Source organism: Lacerta agilis, chromosome 8 (genome assembly GCF_009819535.1).
Source record: "Lacerta agilis isolate rLacAgi1 chromosome 8, rLacAgi1.pri, whole genome shotgun sequence".
In the NCBI taxonomy this organism is placed as follows: Eukaryota; Metazoa; Chordata; class Lepidosauria; order Squamata; family Lacertidae; genus Lacerta; species Lacerta agilis.
The window spans coordinates 5313277-5333182 of NC_046319.1; the positions used below are offsets into that span (position 1 = coordinate 5313277).

General features: G+C 45.2%; 2 protein-coding genes across 2 annotated transcripts; one reads left to right on the forward strand and one right to left on the reverse strand.

The window, feature by feature from the left end:
* Window positions 1-824: 824 nt before the first annotated feature.
* GKN1 (gastrokine 1) lies at window positions 825-5512 on the reverse strand. The gene is made up of 6 exons (XM_033156795.1): window positions 5486-5512; window positions 4365-4418; window positions 3395-3526; window positions 2690-2800; window positions 2313-2454; window positions 825-907 (listed from the first exon to the last, which is right to left on the reverse strand). Exons 1-6 carry the CDS (start codon window positions 5495-5497, stop codon window positions 825-827), a joined length of 534 nt encoding a protein of 177 aa, XP_033012686.1. The 5' UTR covers window positions 5498-5512.
* Window positions 5513-9570: 4058 nt separating this feature from the next.
* GKN2 (gastrokine 2) lies at window positions 9571-19239 on the forward strand (the record flags this gene model as incomplete). The annotated part of the gene is made up of 6 exons (XM_033156796.1): window positions 9571-9648; window positions 11727-11783; window positions 13478-13609; window positions 15274-15384; window positions 17704-17857; window positions 18995-19239. Coding segments are annotated over 6 exons (615 nt in total), but the record flags the coding sequence as incomplete, so codon positions are not given.
* Window positions 19240-19906: the final 667 nt, after the last annotated feature.

Sequence of the window (19906 nt, forward strand, 5' to 3'; positions counted from 1 at the left end):
GACGTGCTTTCGAACTGCTAGGTTGGCAGGAGCTGGGACCGAGCAACGGGGGCTCACCCCGTCGCAGGGATTTGAACCGCCGATCTTCTGATTGGCAAGGCCTAGGCTCTGTGGTTTAGACCACAGCGCCACACGCAAACAAAGAGGTAGCTGCCTGCTGGCTCTGCCAAGTTTTCCTCAACACTCAGAGGGCAGCGCTTGCTTATCAGTACAGCCACAACTCTGGAGTTGCTTGCCTATCCAGCGTCCTTTCAGTAAAGCAGCCCTCTGGTTCCTGCGTTGATGTGTCTCCTGCAGGAGAACAATGTCTGGATGTTCCCTCCGCAGGGCTGCCTCCACTCTGGCTCCCCTCTACCACTGAAGGAGAGAAGCTCTCATCTTTTGACTCAGAAGAATCATAGAAATGTTGGTAGAGGTGCAGATAGGAGAGAGTTAATTCCTAGGTGAGCAACTCCTGCTCTATTAAAGATGGCATTTTCCAAGAAACTCAGTTTTCCCGCTGGACTTTTAACTTGAAAATCAAGCAACATAAACTTCAACTGGGTAATATTGGGACACACACTCTGTCTCGATCTAGCCTACCTCGCAGGGTTGGGGAGAGGATAAAATGGACAGTGAGGGTGGGATAGAAATGTGACAAATACATAATGAAGAGAGACTTTTAAAATTCTAGGCACGTTTTAATTGGCAATCACTCCAAATGCAGTAGTGTTTTCCCTCATGCTCCAAGCGTAAAATGAAAAGGAAATGAATGAAACCCAGGGTGAGAAGCTGTTTCTTTCATCGATGGACAAGCACTGCGGTGAGAAAAAGTTGGAGGTCTGTTAAGCCATCCTTTCTCCCCCACAAAGGCTGATTCTCAAGATGAAGAGGATGTTGGCTTGGAAACAGGCTCCTGAACTTTCTCCTGGAAAGAAAAACATGGGAACAGATAGCATCAGGCAAGGTATCGGGATGGAATCAAATCATTTGATTTATTTAAAAATGTGTTTGTTTTTAAACAAACACATTAACCATAAAACACTTATCCAGCAGTACAGTTAACGGTGTTTGTTTTATCTGTTGCCTCTAGACATACACCGATACATTCAACAGTCAAACGTACTACTTGATGAAACTTCTTCACTAAGAATATTGAGCGGTTGGTATACAAAGGCATTGATTTGGGTCATTAACATACTTAATGAAAGGGGGTCAATGTTTCTTGGAAGGCGAGACCCTCAGACATCGCTGTATCCCAGATATTATTTTCCCATATGTTCCGTGGTTTTTGGAACATGGGAACAGATATAATCAGACGAGGCATTTGGATGGAGTTCAATGATTTATTTAATCCATTTATTTCCCAATTTTTCCTTCAAGGAGCTCCAGGTGCCATCCGTGATTCTCCTGCCCTATTTAATCACCACAACAACCCTACGAGGCAGGCCAGGCTGAGAATGACCGGCTCAAGGTCACCCAATGAGCTTTGTGGCTGAGTAAGGATTCGAACCCTGATTTCCCAGGTCCAAGCCTGACACTCTAACCACTCTGCCACACCAGCTCCCACCAGCTCCCACACTGTTTTAAGAACCCTGCAGTTCATGGTACATTGACGACAGAGACAACTGACGCAGTTTTCCAACCAGTTCAACCACTGCGCCTTTCCCGTGGCTTCAGTGGGGCTGCAATGATCAACCAGGGCTAACAATAGAAGTGGGGGGAGGCTGTGTTTCATGGAATTCTTAACAAAAGGTGTATTTCATGTTCAGTGCACAACCAATCCAGCTTGTGGACATGTGCTGTGAACCGAGTATTTCCACGGACATTCTCTTCTGCCCTTTGACAGTATGAAGGGGCAGCTTCACCCAATTATACGCAATCACATTTGAAGGTTTCCGTTAAGTGAACCCCATGCGACTGCCACAAAGCTGTTGTGTGATACTCATTCTGTTTCTGTTACACACCCAAGTTTAATGTTACAAGTGTACAGTTCGTTCAGCAACGATGATGGGAGTACTTGCATCCTTGATATAAGTCATTAGGATCTCAATATTTTCAGCAGGTCTGCATATTATCATATTTATTATTAACAGAAAACTGAGGCGGCACATTTATTTTATATCCAGTCTGAAGATTTTTAGCCAGCTGTCCCATCAGTTTATCACTAGGGTCAAACCTGTGCTCCGTGGCCCTGGGGAGGACGCAGGGGAGGCTGGGAAGACCACCCCAAAAGGGGTTCCTTTGTGACTCTCTGGTTCCAAACCCAACTTGTCCCTAAGGCAGGAATACACTCCTTTCACTCTACAAACCCCTTTCAGTTGAGGACTCACCTGCGAATTCATAAGCAGCATAGGTAGGGATCCCTCTGCACAAGGCTTCGATGTTCTTCCCATATGGGGCCAGGTTAGTGATCTTCTTGGGAGCAACCCTGTAAGTGAGGTTCTTGGGTGCCGGCCCTTTGGTACGATCCTTCTAAACAGTGGGGAGCAACAACACAGAATTGAAAGACGGGACTGAGTGGGTCATATGCATTTTTGTGACCATTGGCTGGAGGATTCCATCACCAAATTCAGATAAGGACGAATCTTGAAGGACAACATTGGATGTACTCATATTATTTCAGGAAATGCAAATTTAGCAGCTTATCCTCCAAGAACTTGTCTAATCCTCTTTGAAATCCACCCAACAAGGCTCCTCTTGGCTTTACCTGTTTTTCCCTGATGGCTTCTGGAAGAGTGGTCACATCTGGCATGACATCTTGATTCATTTTGGTAAGAAAGCAAGCTTTCTTGGAGAGGATCCGGGTTGCCATAAAGCCCTGTCCAATCAAAACAGGAATAATCAGATGAGCATTACGCAGGAAGGGACAATTCTGTCAATTTTACTTTCTTTCAGTTTTCCAGTCTTAAACTTGGCTCACCCCATTACCACCTCAAACTCGCAACCTTTAAAGAAAGAAATCGCCTTGCATGCAATAATCCCTGATATAGTGCAATTTTATATATTCTGTTCACTAATATACAAATTTACAAATTATATCCCCTCAATTTATTTTTGCAAACTACTTTCAGAGTGATTCCCCCCTGCAATTGACAACTATATAAATTTTATGAAATAAATACATGCATTTTGTGCCGTTTTTGGATGGAGAACTGCATTATGAAATCTGCAGAGTTGTGCCCCATTTGGCATATTGCCTTGGGAAGTACTGATGAGGCAGGTCTGCATAAAATATGGAACTGAGCTTCATTTCACCCCCTCCCCATTACTGCATACTCTATTGTTCTCATACCGTTTCGGAAATCACAAATTCGATCAATTCGTTTTTTAAAAATGAATTTTTTAAAAAACTGAATTTCTCCCTTATCCCAAGCAAAAAACAAAGGCATCTGAATGTGTGGATGCCCCTTACAGTGCTGTAATCTAAAATGTTGTTCCAGGAGTGCCATCCATTATTGTTGTCCACGTTGACCACCTTCTTTTGCTTGTCAATGCTCACAGACTGATGGGAACGGCCCCCCGCATTCCCTTGGTTGTTTTCATTCTTGAGTGGGGAGAAAAAATGAAGGACAACAAGACAATCAGATTTTCAGTATTCCAGATTTCGCAACAAACATTTCTTTGTAAATGCAGAATAGAAGAAACAGTGGACCTCCAGCCTAGTAAGCATGACTGAAGGCAGCTCTCAAGCACAGTTCAGCCTGAAGCATTTTTCCCCCAAGGTGCATTTGGAGATGATGGAATTCTAGAATTGTAGAGTTGGAAAGTACCAAAGGGTCAACTAGTCCAACCCTCTGCGGTGCAGGAATCTTTGGAAGAGCACCTGCTCCTATCCCTCAAATTCTGGCAAATTGGCCAACCTACGCAAGGCTCAAGAATGGGATCAGAGGCAGCCTCAATGGACGATTCTTCCAAGCTTCCATATCCCCTGTGCTCAGGCCCGTCTCAGCCATAGAGCCGACTGGCGCAAGGTGCCAGGGCACCACGGCCTGGAGAGTGCCTCAGCCACGCCTGCCACGCCACGCCATGCCACGCCTGCCCTGCTCCGCCCGCCATGCCACACCCGACGCGCCCTGCCCGCCCTGCCATGCCGCACCCTCCCGGCCCCACTCGCCGTGCCCGTCGGAGTGCAAGGGGCGCCGGAGGGATCTTCGTGCCACGGCGCGAAATACTCTTAAGACGGCCCTGCCTGTGCTGCTGTGCCCACATTCACAATGCAAGAGGATCATGCAGAATTCTACACATTCATCATGCAGAATTCTACACCAAGATATAAAGGCAGCCTCAGGCCACATCCGATTTCGAGCTTATAAGAGCATCAACAAGACAGAAACCGAAATAATGTAATGAGAGCAATGGGCTTAATCTGTTTTAGTACTTACATTATCAGCCAAGGTGGGGGCTAGGAGAACGCCCAGGAGAGCAACACTCAGAGCCTGGAACAGATTTCAGAGGAAGAGCAGCATTACATGACAGTCATCTTCTAGTTATAAAATAAAATAAAAATTCCTTCCAGTAGCCCCTTAGAGACCAACTAAGTTTGTTCTTGGTATGAGCTTTCGTGTGCATGCACACTTCTTCAGATACACAGCTACCTACCTGTAACTATCTTCTAGTTATAACCAACTTGCAGTTGTTGTTTTTTTAAAATTAAAACGTAATCTCAGTACAGTATTTAGAATAAAATAATCTAGGAAACTCAGGCCGTGAATCCAGCTGCCAATTTCTCGCTCGTTCCTTTGCTCCATAAAGCGCATTTACTTTTTGCCTCCTATTTTGGACTTCCGGCAACTAGAGATGGATTCAAGCATGCGCTGGTTACCAAATTATTCCGAGTAGGGGCAGAGAAATTTCCCAAGTGCCTTGATTTCCAATGTCCGTTTAGGCAGCCAGCTTAATTGGCATTAAGATTCCGGCTGTACGTTCAATTTTCCAGTCGCTAAAAGGAACAGTTGTGTTTGTTAGTGCGTGGGGGTTACTTCAAGATTAAGACCGCAATCCATCACAGAGTTAAGAGCTCTTAAACACAGGGGCTCAAGAACATTCATGGGCAGGGCTGTTTCACCAGGAGTGTGTTCCTTGCAAATTCCTCAAGGAGCTGAAGCCCGCCAGGTCTACATATGACGTAGCAGATTTATTTTATATTAATTGTTGCATTTATATCCTGCCTTTTCCTCCAAGGAAGAGAAGGTTCTCCCCTCATCATTTAATCCCCCCAACAGCCCTGTGAGGTACGTAGCCCTCTGGGTGACCTTGGGGCCAGTCATTCTATCCCAGCCTAACCTACCTCACAGGGTTGTTGTGAGGATGAAACGGGGAGCAAAGAATCATTCATACCACCTTGAACTCCTCCAGAGAAAAGGCAGTATATAAATGTCATTAAATAAATAAATACATAAATGAAATCTAGAAATTGCTTCCCACAAAAAAGAGGTTTTAGGGATAAAGTGGGTTTTCCGTCGCATGGGCTTTCAGTAGAAAATGAAAAGTGGTGTATACTCACAATGAGCTTCATTTTGTCGCTGGAAGAGGTGTGGGATCAGCTAAAGGGGAACCCTTCTACTTTATATACTCGGGTTTTCAAATATTAGGTGTGGAGAGTCCGGAGGGGTAGGGCCCCCCTTATCACAGTGGGGCTGGTCCTCCTCGGACCTGGGGCATGTAGGCGAAGGACAAGGAAACTGGGTGACGCCTTACAGATAAGCCACACGAGGCCGATAAAAGATATAATCAATACGCTTTTTGATAACATTTGATTGCACAGAAGGAATGGGCGGGAGGCGTCATTTTAAAACTGCTGAATTAAGACCGAGTTTAATCCCACAAAACAAACACGGCTCGCCTAGTAAACCTGCTGTGTGAAATGTCAAGTAACATTCCAACATCTGCATTGACCAGGATGGGAAAAAATCTGGATTTTAAAAAAATATATATTTTTAAGTTCCATTGTTGTGACTTTTGCTTTTAGTGTGGCATTCAGCTATGTTTTACTCAATGGAAATTAGTGAACTGAAATTAGGACTGTTAATTTCAGTGAGTCTACTCTGAGTAAACCTAGTTGGCTGCCACCCCTAGAGATGATCTAATTTTCAAGGAAACATGAACTTAACACGAGGAAAAATTCTGAGGTCCGTTGCTCCAATGGCTACAGTTCTTTGTCTTCCCTGCTCACATCTTTTAGGTAAAGGTAAAGGGACCCCTGACCATTAGGTCCAGTCAAGGACAACTCTGGGGATGCGGAGCTCATCTCACTTTATTGGCTGAGGGAGCCGGCGTACAGCTTCCGAGTCATGACTAAGCTGCTTCTGGCGAACCAGAGCAGCGCACGGAAACGCCGTTTACCTTCCCACCGGAGCGGTACCTATTTATCTACTTGCACTTTGACATGCTTTCAAACTGCTAGGTTGGCAGGAGCTGGGACCGAGCAACAGGAGCTCACCCCGTCGCTGGGATTCGAACAGCCGACCTTCTGATCAGCAAGCCCTAGGCTCTGTGGTTTAACCCACAGCGCCACCCACATCCCCTGCTCACATCTTTAAATTGATATAATTAATTGATCCATGCATACACAAAAACTGTTCGCGAAGGGCAACAGCCTTTTCTGTTAACACCTGTAAGCACGGAAAAAGTGGCCCTTTCATAAGAACATGCTGATAGCAGTATGGAATCGCTGAAAGAATCAATTTGGTGTAGTGCTTGCCACTTTCTGGAAACAAAGATCCAGACCATCTTTCCATGGATATAAAGCCAAGTTCTTAAACTGTGGATCTTTGCTGAAAACCGGCACAGTTCTTCACATCCGGCACAAATGTTTGCAAAAGTGACATTTATCCATCCCAACTCTCACCAACCAACTTGGTACCTTCCAAATGTCCTGGATTACAAATCCCGCCATCAGTTCCCAACCAGCAGAGCTGGGCTCCCTCCAGCCTGGGCAGCATAGCACCGAGCTGGGGGCAGGGGTGCTGAAGAGAGGTTGTGAGGGCACCCTGGCTGCAGAAGACAAAAACCAACAAGGAGGCAGAGCTGGTGCAGCCATTAGGCAGGCTGAGTCCACTACCTCAGGCCCCAGGAGGCACACCCATGGGTGCCCCATCTGCCTAGCTGCCATCTGACAGTGGCGGAGAAGCGTCACTGCCATTGGTACCAATTTTGGGCAAGATCACAACCATTTGGGGGCATGATCTTGCTTGAAATTGAATGAGATCTTCCTTTATGCTCACGAGATTAAATGCCTTCCCCTCTGCAGTGACCGAACGCAGATTCTTACATACTCCATATCAAGCCCGTTTGTGTGCCTGCAACCAAGGAGGGACGCGGGTGGCGCTGTGGTCTAAACCACTGAGCCTAGGGCTTGCCGATCAGAAGGTCAGCGGTTCGAATCCCCGCGATGGGGTGAGCTCCCCTTGTTTGGTCCCTGCTCCTGCCAACCTAGCAGTTCGAAAGCACGTCAAAGTACAAGCAGATGAATAGGTACCACTCTGGTGGGAAGGTAAACGGTGTTTCCATGCACTGCTCTGGTTCGTCAGAAGCGGCTTAGTCATGCTGGCCACATGACCCAGAAGCTGTACTTCTGGCTGGCTTGGCCAGTAAAGCGAGATGAGCGCCGCCCCCAGAGTCATCCGTGACTGGAACTAATGGTCAGGGGTCCCTTTACCTTTACCTAACCAAGGAGTACCTGATTCAATAGACCACGTTCTCTTACATTTTGCTCTCTACACAGCAGACCTCGCCAACTGATGCTGAGCAAAATGTTGGACCTCCGACCTACAAATCCAAGAAGAAATCAAATGAGGTTTCTCCCGGCAGATCAGGACAATGATATCATGGCCGTAGTAGCTTCCTTTTTAGCCACATTTTTACCAGAAAGGGTTCTCAACAAACCATCCTTTTGGGGAATAGACAGGGCAAAGCAGAATACCTAAGTGCACACGATCACAGCGTGACCTTACAACCCTCGACAGCTTCACCCTTGCCCTTTTAAATTATCCCAGTAACTTGAAATGTTTTATATTGTGATGCCAATAAAGGTACTTGATTCGATTTGAATGAGATCTTGCAGAGCAAGCAAGATCTTGTGCGATTTGGGGCAAAATCTCTCCCAAAATTGGTATGATCTTCCCTGAAATAGGTGCCGATGGCAGCACTACTTCTCTGCCAATGGTGGATGTGGCAGGGCACGCGGTGGCGGCAGGAGCAGTTAGTGGCGGCAGCAGTGACAGCAGTGGTCCAGCAAGGCAGCGCTTCCTGTTTCATCTGAAGCAGCGAAACAGGACACACCGCCCCTGCGAGGAGATCTCAACATATGTAAAGTTTAGAAGAAGAAAAAAGCAAGCAAGAGGAGAAAGTGGGTAGAGAATTTTTTTTCTTCCTTTCTCTTGACACTAGAACCCATCAACCTCCAACGAAGCTGAATATTGGAAGATCCAGGACAGATAAAAGGAAGTCCTAGATTTCCCCAGTGAAATCTCCAGATAGAGAAGTGAAATCTCCAGGTAGGGCTAAGAGAGAAGGCTGTCTGAAATCTTGGAGAGCTGCTGCTGGCCAGTGTAGACAATGCAAAGCTGTTGTTGTTGTTCTTCAGTCGTTTAGTCGTGTCCGACTCTTTGTGACCCCATGGACCGGAGCACGCCAGGCACTCCTGTCTTCCACTGCCTCCCGCAGTTTGGTCAGACTCATGTTGGTAGCTTCGAGAACACCGTCCACCCATCTCATCCTCTGTCGTCCCCTTCTCCTTGTGCCCTCCATCTTTCCCAACATCAGGGTCTTTTCCAGGCAGTCTTCTCTTCTCATGAGGTGGCCAAAGTATTGGAGCCTCAGCTTCAGGATCTGTCCTTCCTATGAGCACTCAGGGCTGATTTCCTTCAGAATGGATAAGTCTGATCTTTTTGCAGTCCATGGGACTCTCAAGAGTCTCCTCCAGCACCATAATTCAAGCTAGACGGACCCAATAGCCTGACTCAGTAGAAGGCGGCTACCTCTGTTCCTATGTAATGCACTCTAGAGGTCCAGGGATAAGTCCTAATTAAAACATAAAAGAGCCATCCTGGATCAGGCCAATGGCTATTTGGTCCAACATCCTGTTCTCACAGTGGTCAGTCTGAAGTTCCAATGGGAAACCGGCAAGCAAGTAATTGAGTCTGTGACAAACTAGTTGGTCTGAGAAAAATTCAGAACAGAGTGTTTTTCATGCGTATTGGGTTCTGCTGCGGAAACAAAGCTCCATAATGTGGAACTACAAAATCCTGGTAAAATTTAGATGAGGGGAATTTCAGAAGCATCCCCTCCCTCACAGAACCTCAGACATACACGCCTCTATTTAAGAACCTGATATCGTAGAGCATATGGGCAGACTAGAGGCAGGCAGGCGCAGACATTCTAGAAAGGGTTAACTGATATTTGCAAAATGAACAAATTGGAATTTTTTCGCAGCTGACTAATGTACTCTGGGCTATCAGGCATGGTTATCGGCTCAGCCCAAAATGCAGATAAAGCCGTTTACCATGGCGGGTCCGATAGATATGGAGTCCCGAAGTATACGGAGCCTATTTCTGTGTAATGTTCCCCACACCTACAGGCAAGATATAAAAGTTCGAAGTCTCGGGAATCTTATTCCATTTGCTTCTCAGCTTCTTCCCCTTATCTGAGAGAAAAATGAGCGGACTCGTGAGTATAGCTGGCAGAATCCTTTTAGCAAAAATTAATATGTATTTAGGTGAGGTTGTGAATTGTCTTTGTAAGGGTGAAAATTCATAGCAGGTGGGGGGTTCACCGCAAGCTAGCATCTCTTGGAAGGAGACAGGGACATTTACCTCATCCAAAACTTTACATTTTGCGAATGCAGCATTTTGAATGAACTTGCTTTGGTTTTGAATGAACTCATTTCTGTAACTACAGAACGATTTTCTGACAGCAGAGTAGGATTATATTGTTACACACCACACCTGGGTTCAGATTCCTTGGAATGAAGGTTAGCAGAGATTGTGAGGTCTTTAGCATATTTGGTTTCATTTACACATCTGTACAGCTTGAGCATAGGATGGAGGGACTCACAGCATCAGCACCAACAGATCTTGCATCTCCATGAGTAACAGCTTTGGATCCAGCACAGAGCAAGCAGGTCTCTGTTTCTCCATCCTCCAGGCTGCTTCCAGCTCAGTTCTCTCACACGCTCTCTGGCTACTGTTCTCCTACCTAGCAGCTAGGTGGGCAGGTGAAGAAAAGGCCCACCCTTTAGCCTAGAGGCCCACCATCACTTGTTGTAGTTCTTCCAACCTGGCTCATTCTTCTGGGATGCTGATGAGGACACTTAAGTGGCCAGCTGAGGTCACTGTCTTCCTCAAAAACTTGCCTGTCTAGCTCAGCAACAGAATCCCCTATTGGGCTCTACCTCTCACTGTGTACAGGACCCCATGTTTGGAAGGGACTCGGGGCACTTACTCCCTCAACTCCACAACACAATCAAAACTTTGAACGTCATGGGTATTTAAACTGAAAATCTGGCATGTCTCTTGCAGGGTACAGGAGATCTGGGGGAGGGGGCAGCACAAAGATCCAGGGAAGGATAAGAGAGGATCCTGAGATGGGGGGCCCCCTCTTCCACAGGCAGCCTTCAATTTGGTGTATTATTCCAATGCCTGTGGAGGTTCATAGTGTGGCAAATTGGGGCAGGGCATTCTGCGTGGTGGCCCCCTGACTGGGGAATGGACTCCCACCCACTGAGGGGCAACAGGCACCTTCCTTTGCTGAGCTGCTACTGACTGTTGAGAACTCAGGCTTACTCTGGCCTCTGATGCCAGTTGAATGATTCCTAGCTACTGAAATCGTGATATTATATTGCCTTTTGTAGACTGCTTTGATTGGATGTTGCACTCCTGTTTTGCATTGAATTGCTTGATTGTACACTGCCTGGGTATTGTTTTAATGAGAGGCAGCTCACAAATATTTTAAATAAATAATAAGCCAAGAAGTGAGGCATGTCTTGGGTAGATTCTCTGAAGATCCTTCAGGGGGTATTTCAGTAACACCCATTGGATTGGTGGGAACAAAATGCAGCCTCTTTGTGGGAGTTGGGAAGAATAGAGCTTCTGGTTCTCCTCTGCTTTCCTTGGGGAAGGGCAATCGCCTTTCCTCTTCTAATACCAGCAGGGGGAATTGGTAATATTGCTCTCCCAGGGCATTGGCGGTGCCTAAATGCAACAGGGAAGCTGCCCATGTATGGGATTGCTGTGTGTTCACTTGTGGTGCTGGGGGCTTCTAGAAGGTAGCAGAAGGTTCAAAGCCACCCGCCCACATTGAGTTCACTGCCATTAGCCCAAAATCAAACCAGTGCTTCCCAAAGTAGGGTGGGAGTTACCTGGGGGGGGGGTGCAAAGAGGCAAGGGGCTGGCAAAGGAATCCGGGGGTTGTTAGTGACTCTCAGACTTTGAAAAGTTGCTTATCACAGGGTCTGGTTCATCCAGTTTGTTGAATTAACTAAATAAATTTAATTGACTTCTGAACAAATGTGCAATTAATTGTGACTGTTTTGAATTCTGTTGTGTTATCAGTGGCTTGTGCAAACTGCTGTTCTGAATGATGCTTTTTATATAGGGTAGGGGGCCTTGGGAATGAGGTTATGGAACCAAGGGGACGGTGACCCCTAAAGGTTTGGGAGCCACTCCTTTAAATGGAGCACCTTTCAATTGTGTCCTATTTTATCTTGATGGAAAATATCTCCTCCCCTCCCACTTTTCTTCCCCCAGGCTGTATTAATCGCTGTTCTGGGGTTCTTCTGGAGCCCAGCTTTTGCAAATTTCCAGGTAAACAAAATCATCTCCTTTTCACCATGACAACACTTCAAATGTCGTAACCATTGTGGTGCTGTTTACTATACTGGGGCTGTCGTTTTATTTATCCCGCTGCATGTATGCCCTTCACCAGGCTTCCTCAACCTCAGCCCTCCAGATGTTTTTAGCCTACAACTCCCACGATCCCTAGCTAGCAGGACCAGTGGTCAGGGATGCTGGGAATTGTAGTCTCAAAACATCTGGAGGGCCGAGGTTGAGGAAGCCTGCCCTACACAATACCAGCATGCAGAAGTGAGCGGAACCCGTAAAATGCTGTGAAAAGTGGGACTGGCAGAAGTGAAGCAAAACGTAAACTTAATACAGATATATGAGGAACGGCTTAGGGAACTGGGTATGTTTAGCCTGGAGAAGAGAAGGTTAAGGGGTGATATGATAGCCATGTTCAAATATATAAAAGGATGTCATATAGAGGAGGGAGAAAGGTTGTTTTCTGCTGCTCCAGGGAAGCGGACACGGAGCAATGGATTCAAACTACAAGAAAGAAGATTCCACCTAAACATTAGGAAGAACTTCCTGACAGTGAGAGCTGTTTGACAGTGGAATTTGCTACCAAGGAGTGTGGTGGAGTCTCCTTCTTTGGAGGTCTTTAAGCAGAGGCTTGACAGCCATCTGTCAGGAATGCTTTGATGGTGTTTCTTGCTTGGCAGGGGGTTGGACTGGATGGTCCTTGGGGTCTCTTCCAACTCTATGATTCTATGATTCTATGATAGAAGTACTGGTGGATTTGCATATTTAAGAATTGCACCTTGTTTTGGACAGGGTTGTATCCTGCCCCTCTGAAAACACAGGCTCATAGTTTGGGGGCTCTCAGCTTGTTAGAAGAGAATGGCAGTTAGAACATATTGCTCTGGTATGGTTCATTTTCCCTGGAAAAGACCCTGATGTTGGGAAAGATGGAGGGCACAAGGAGAAGGGGACGACAGAGGACGAGATGGTTGGACAGTGTTCTTGAAGCTACCAACATGAGTCTGACCAAACTGTGGGAGGCAGTGGAAGACAGGAGGGCCTGGCGTGCTCTGGTCCATGGGGTCACAAAGAGTCGGACATGACTAAACGATTAAACAACAACAACATGGTTCATTTTGCATGGATAACCTGTTAGCTTCAGAGCCCAGTTGAAGATGCTGCTTATTGATACCCCTAAACTGGGAATCAGCTCCCTTGAGGTTCAGCATCGGAGCTCGTGTCACATGAAGTGCCCCTCCTGCACAGTAATGGTAGTGCCAACACTGTGGCATGCCTCTGCAGAGAGGACCCTCTGACCACCAATACTGGGTGCTGTTAGAAGCCAAATTAAAACCTGACTCTTTCAAAGATCTGTGGGTTACTTCCCAATGCTGCAAAAGAGAGCATTGCCCCCACTTTGCTGGTTATTTGTGTTTTTCATTTCTGCTCCAGTTTTTCATGCATTTGATGGGTCTCCCCCCCACTGATGTGTACTTTGGCATACTACCTAATAATGGGGTTCTTTTAAGTGATTATCGCATTAGTCACTTTGATTTTTTAAAAGAAAGTTTAAGTGAATTACACTCCGTGTGTGTGTGTGTGTGTGTGTGTGTGTGTGTGTCACCCTTACTTATGTCATACTTCACAATAAGAAATATGTTTTAAAAAATAACAATTTGGGGGGCTCTATTTACTCTCAGGTCTACAGAATCCCAAACTACAATGGTGATTATATCCAGCAGACCGTGTCCATAGATAATGAGAATCAAGTAGCCAACATCCACGTCTATGGAGGACTCTGCTCTTCAGACACCATTTTTGACTACAAGCATGTAAGTCTACCTGTTTCTGCCTCACAACAATCCCCTGGGGTCCTCTGCAAAACAGGTGACCGAGGGTGGATCTGAAGGCAGGTGGAGCCACCATCCACCTTGTTGCAGCTAAGCAGGTCTGGTTGGGAGACCGCCTTGGAAGCATAGGAATTCTGCCTTGGGTTCATTTATGGAAGAAAGGTGGGCTTAACAACACAGGAAAGAAAGAAATGATACCAGGAATAATCAACATTTTAGGCAGAAACATTTTTTTATAATTCAGCTGCATTCCATCCATCCATCCATCCATCCATCCAAGTATCATCTATTTAAAATAAACTTATTTTGGGGGTGATCACAGACATTGTAAAGAGTGATGGCAATGGCGAGCACCCGTCAGTCACATTCTGAGGAATTTGTTTCCAGAACAGTCAAATTCATCCGTGCTTTTGAATGAATAGCTTTCTTGGCTCTGTAAAATTACTTATATACTTGAGTATAAGCCTAGTTTTTCAGCACATTTTTTTGTGCTGAAAAAGCTGCCCTCGGCTTATAATCAAGTGAGGCAGGCAGTGGGGGTGGCGAGAAAGAAGCCCCTTCTCTCCACTCGTGCCGCCATTGCCCGCTCACCCCAGTCAACCATTCCTTAAGAAGCGTACAAGAACGGTGGTTTACTCTCCCCAGGCAGCTTGTTCCATTCCTGAACTGCTCACATAAATGCAAACTTTAGACCCCAGAAGGCAGAAAGCCTATCAGTTAAGGAAGTATTAAAACCCCACAGGTGCTCACTTTCCCTGGTTCCTGCTTAAACAGGACATGATCCCAGCCTTCTCTGTATAACACAAGGGAACATTGCACTGTGGGTTAAACCACAGAGCCCTAGGGCTTGCCGATCAGAAGAACGGCGGTTTGAATCCCCACGACGGGGTGAGCTCCACAGCGGGAAAGGAGGAAGAGGAAGGAGCAGCCCAAAGGGCTGCTTTCGGGCTGCTTGTTCCTCCTCCTCCTCCTCCTCCACAGCGGCAAAGGTGAACCGGCTTATACTCGAGTCAATAAGCTTTCCCAGGCTTTTGTAGGAAAATTAGGTGCCTCGGCTTATATTCGGGTCGGCTTATACTCGAGTATAAGTCAGCTTGACAACATACAGATTGGTTTTCTGGCAAGAATGAATGAAGAACTCGTTGAGTCTATCCAATTTTGACACAATAGTAGTTAGGTTAGTGACTCAAAATCCACTTTTACAAGTGACAAAGTTAGGCCCCTTTGTTCACCAATGCAGGCATTTTTCTGAATCTGTTCACACACAGTTTGTAACAGAGAAGACGGTCATTTATTTTCTTTTTAAAAAATCATGTTCATACAAAATGTGGCTTCAGACAAATGTATCATTAGTCACCCGTCATTACCTCTGAAATTATTAATGCACTTAGGCAAGTCTTTCTTGCTACTAAAAGTAAAAATGCTACAAAATGAGGTTGAATAATCAGTTGCAGGACATCCAAATGTACTCGAACACCTTTAATAAAATTGGCCAGTGGCCTCAGAAAGAGCCTTTCTTGTTTACCATGGGCCTTTAGTTCAGACTGAAAGCCAATTTTGATTCCTACCTTAGGGTGGGAGCGAACGGGAGCCCGAAAAGCCCACTACCTTAATCTCAGTTCTTATTCTCCTTTTGTGAATGACAGGGATACATTGCCACCCGGCTGTTTTCTCGAAGGGCCTGCTTCGTCATGAAGATGGAAAAAGGCTACATTCCAGAGCTGGAGGAAATTGGGCGGTTGGCTTATGAGAAGCAGGTAACTGCAGAATTCATTACAGACATCTCGGGGTTATATATCATACACTGTACATGCCTATTCAGTTTATGCACTTCCTTTTATGCACACTGAGAGCCAGTGTGGTGTAGTGGTTAAGAGCGGTAGACTCGTAATCTGGGGAACTGGGTTCGCGTCTCCCCTCCTCCACATGCAGCTGCTGGGTGACCTTGGGCTAGTCACACTTCTCTGAAGTCTCTCAGCCCCACTCACCCCACAGAGTGTTTGTTGTGGGGGAGGAAGGGAAAGGAGAATGTTAGCTGCTTTGAGACTCCTTTGGGTAGTGAAAAGCAGGATATCAAATCCAAACTCTTCTTCTTCTTCTTCTTCTTCTTCTTCTTCTTCTTCAAAAATATTTATATTGGTTTTTCCATGTATACATCCTCTAACAATATTTCTCTAACAATTTTCCATATTTCCCCCCTCCTCCCCTGGACTTCCCTCATACTCCCATTTTGCTTTATTTCCATATTACTCACCCTGAGTGTTGTTTCCCAAAAATTTTCCCAATACATATAGTCTTTTTTAAATAGATGATTGTGTTTGTTTATTCAAACCCTGCCAGTGAGTCAAATTCTTTATCTTGCTTCTTTCATATATGTTGTAAATGGTTCCCATTCTATTTTAAATTCTTCGTTATCCTTTTCATGTAATTTATCTGTTAATTTTGCCAGTTCTGCATATTCTATAAGTTCCCCTTGACATTGTTCTTTCATTGGTATTTCTTCTGTCTTCCAAGCTGGTGCTAATATAATTCTTGCTGCTGTTGCTGCATACATAAATAATTTCCAGTTTTCTTTTTAAAAAAAATCTTGATCTAAAATTCCTAGCAGGAATGCTTCTGGTTTCTTAACAAAAGTCTTTTTAAACATTTTTTTCAATTCATTATATATCATTTCCCAATAATTTGTAACCCTTTAGCATTCCCACCACATATGATAAACTGTACCATCTTTTTCTTTACATTTCCAAAGGTTTTAGATTCCTTTTTATACATGTTTTTCCACTTTCTCTGGCGTAATATACCATCTATACATCATTTTTATATAATCCTCTTTCAATAAAATACAATCTGTAAATTTTAAATTCACCTTCCACATCTTTTCCCAGTCTTCAAGTTGTATATTGTATTCAGTTTATGCACTTTGAATCATAGAATTGTAGATTTGGAAGAAACTCCCAAATCAGTCTCCCTGCAATGCAGGTGTCAGGAGCGTGGCTCCCCAGAGCGCAGCAGAAGAATCAGACTCAGAAATTGAGCTGCGCAAGCAAGGGGCTGACTCTGCAGATGAGAGCTGTCTGTCTGAGTTTAGAGAGGACAGCCCGCCCCCCCTCCTTCCCAGGGAACAAGCTGTTAGCTCCCAAGGAGAGGAAGAGTTAGAAGTCACTTTGCCAGGCAACCAGCAGATAAGCCAGAGTCGGAGGCTGTGTCTTCTGGGGAAGAGAGAGGCCAGCTGTGCAGTCCCTGTACGAGGAGGTTGGAGAGGCTCAGAGAGCAACGGAAGGGAAGAAGAAAGGCGGGATTTTGGCATCCTTCCTGTTGGGGAAGGGACGATGAGTCAGACTGAGCAACTAAGGTTAATGAGAGCAGGCAGAACGCCATGCTCTGGATGAGTTTTTCTTTTAAATCAACTTTATATAAAACTGACGGAGAGTTGTTGCTGCTTATCAGGCTGCTTGCTTGCCAGAGATCGTTATAGCAGGAATCACAGCTAAAGGATCCCTGACAACCTCTGTTCAAAAATATCCAGTGAAGGAAAGTCTACCACCTTCTGAAGGAATCCATTCCACTACTGAATAGCTCTTACTATTGGAAAGTTGTACCTAATATTTAGTCAGAATCATTTGAATCCTTTCACTCAGGTCCTCCCCCCAGAGCAGCAGATAACAAGTTTGCTCCGTCTTCCATGTGACAGCCCTTCAGATATTTAAAGGTGGCTCTCCTATCCCTCCTCAGTCTACAATTCCCAGTGTTTCTTGAGGAGGGGAAGTAATATGCCTATGATGTCCCCACTCATCTTAAGTCAAATGCTAGCCCTCCCCAGCCTGGTGTCCTCCAACTGTTTGGGGCTATAACCTCCATTAGCTCCAGCCAGCACAACTGTGCTCCCAGCAGCCCCATAATTATACACTGATGGGAGTTTAAGTCCAAAACCTGCGGAGGACATCAGGTTAGGTAAAGCTGCCTTATGGCACAATAAATGTGGGAGTCTTTGACGCTTGGTGCAGCAGCAGCAGCAGCAAAGGAACACAGCTGTCCCTCTGGAAAGGAGTTACTTCATAAACACGTTCCCTTTTTAGATGATGAACCAGATGATGTCCCCCAGAAACGTGTGGGTGAAGTATGAACCCAGTGACTCTTTCTTCGGAGAAATCAAGGAGTGGCTTCTTTTCGGCAGCTCCATCGAGAACCTCTGCAAGAACGTGCCCGTTTACAAAGTTGAAAAAATTGAGAGTGAGTATTCACAGTCCAGCCAAACACCTGCTTCAGTTTGGAAATGGAACTTCCAGAGGGGTTAAATGCTGGAAGTGCAACGGAAATGCAGATCAAACTAGACTAAAAGAGCTCCGTAAACTGGAGTGGCAGGTTTTCTGGATTGGTTACTGAAGAGGTGTGGGAGTGTTCAGGTGGCAGGAGAGTATATATTGTTTATTAATATCCTTCCTAACTTGCGTTAGCAAGTTTCTTAACTTAGCAGAGTTTACATCAGGCTTCCTCAACCTTGGCCCTCCAGATGTTTTGAGAATACAATTCCCATCATCCCTGACCACTGGTCCTGCTAGCTAGGGATCTTGGGTGTTGTAGGCCAAAAACATCTGGAGGGCCAAGGTTGAGGAGACCTGGTTTACATTCCCCTTCTTACACACAGCAGATAGTTGGTTGCAGGCTTGTGTAAGCCTCTCACTATTATACAATTCAGTCTGTCTCAGACTGACTTGTATATTCCTGGTAAGTTCCCTTTAATCCCTCTTAAAAGAATAAAGACATGACAATCTTATTCAAAGTCAATAAAAGAAGTTTACTTACATCAGTTCACAGTTGGATTCCAGAAGGCAGACTTAGTTACAAATATGTACATGTGGCTCTACCCCATAAGGGGGAATAATCCCAGTGCCTCTGCTAGCTGAGAAGCTAGCAGAGCATTCCTAGCTAAAAGCTGGCCCAACGAAAAAGGAAGTGAAAAAGAGAGAGGTGTGCTGTGTGACTCGTCCCTTTGTTACCTGGACAGGTAAGGTCACGCCCACCTTCTATCACATGCAACAGGAAGGATGCTCCAGCCAGAAGGAACAGGAAGTTTCGACTGGCTGGACCAAACATTCCCCTGCATGTCTTCTCTAGCATTACAAGGAATGTTGTACTTGACTGCTCTCAGTGGATTACATCCCACAAGAGGAATATCTCACTATCTGCCTAATAGTGCAATCCTATTCAAGTCTACGAAGCCCCACTGAGTTCACAGGGACTTGCTCTCCACCTAGTAAGTGGGTATAGGACCACAGTTTTCAGGTCTCAAATTTACTTTGTGTGTGTGTGTGTGTGTGTGTGTGTGTGTGTGTGTGTAATTTGTATTTCTTGTCTCCTCCCACCTAGGTGGATTCCATGCCGGTGGCTGTGCCAAGGCTGGCATCCTTGGCATTCTGGGCATCAAAATCTGCGGAAACCTCAACCTGTAGACCTCCTGAGCTGCCTCCCAGTATTCCATGCTCTTCCAAGCTTTCTGCCTCCCTGTGAATTATCTCACTTTCCCCAAGCTTCTTGGGGTTCCTTCTGCTTCCCTTGAAAGCTGCAGCCCAACCCAAGACCTGTTAATAAAGAAAAGCAACTGCCCAACCCTCCCCACTCTCAGCTTCTTATTTTGAAAGTCACTACAGTGGTACTTTAGTTCTCAAACTTGATCCGTTCCTGAAGTCTGTTCCAAAACCAAAGTGTTCCAAAGCCAAGGCACACTTTCCCATAGATAGTAATGCAAAATGGATAAATCCGCTCCAGACTTTTAAAAACAACCCCTAAAGCAGCAATTTAACATGATTTTTTTTTATCTAACGAGACCATTGATCCATAAAATGAAAGCAATAAACAATGTACTGAAGTCACACAATCAATCAATCAATCAATCAATCAATCAGTAGCTGAACTGGGTTCCACACAGTCACAAAAACAAAACGAAAAGAGCCGCAAAAACAAAAATACAAAATAAATAGCAAAAACAGACAGAATTCAGTGTAACATTCAAAACGGAAGCATGGCACTCAAATCAGAAGTGTGACACTCAAAATGGAGCATGTTTGGCTTCTGAAAAAAGTTCGGAAACCGGAACACTTACTTCCGGGTTTGCAGTGTTTGGGTTCCAAGTTAAAACAAAATAAAATAAAAAAGTTGTTTGAGTACCAAGGCGTTTGAGAACCAAGGTACCACTGTATAAAAAATCCTTCCCTTTGGATGCAGAAGAGAATGTTTTGTTCCCTAGGGGAAGATTTTTACAGGGTTTTTTTTTTTTTTTTA

Coding starts and splice junctions, on each gene's coding strand:
- GKN1 (XM_033156795.1), bottom strand. Junction 2,801..3,394: donor ACATTTTAGATTACAGCACT/GTAAGGGGCATC, acceptor TTGATTGGACAG/GGCTTTATGGCAACCCGGAT. Junction 2,455..2,689: donor AAGCCATCAGGGAAAAACAG/GTAAAGCCAAGA, acceptor CCCACTGTTTAG/AAGGATCGTACCAAAGGGCC.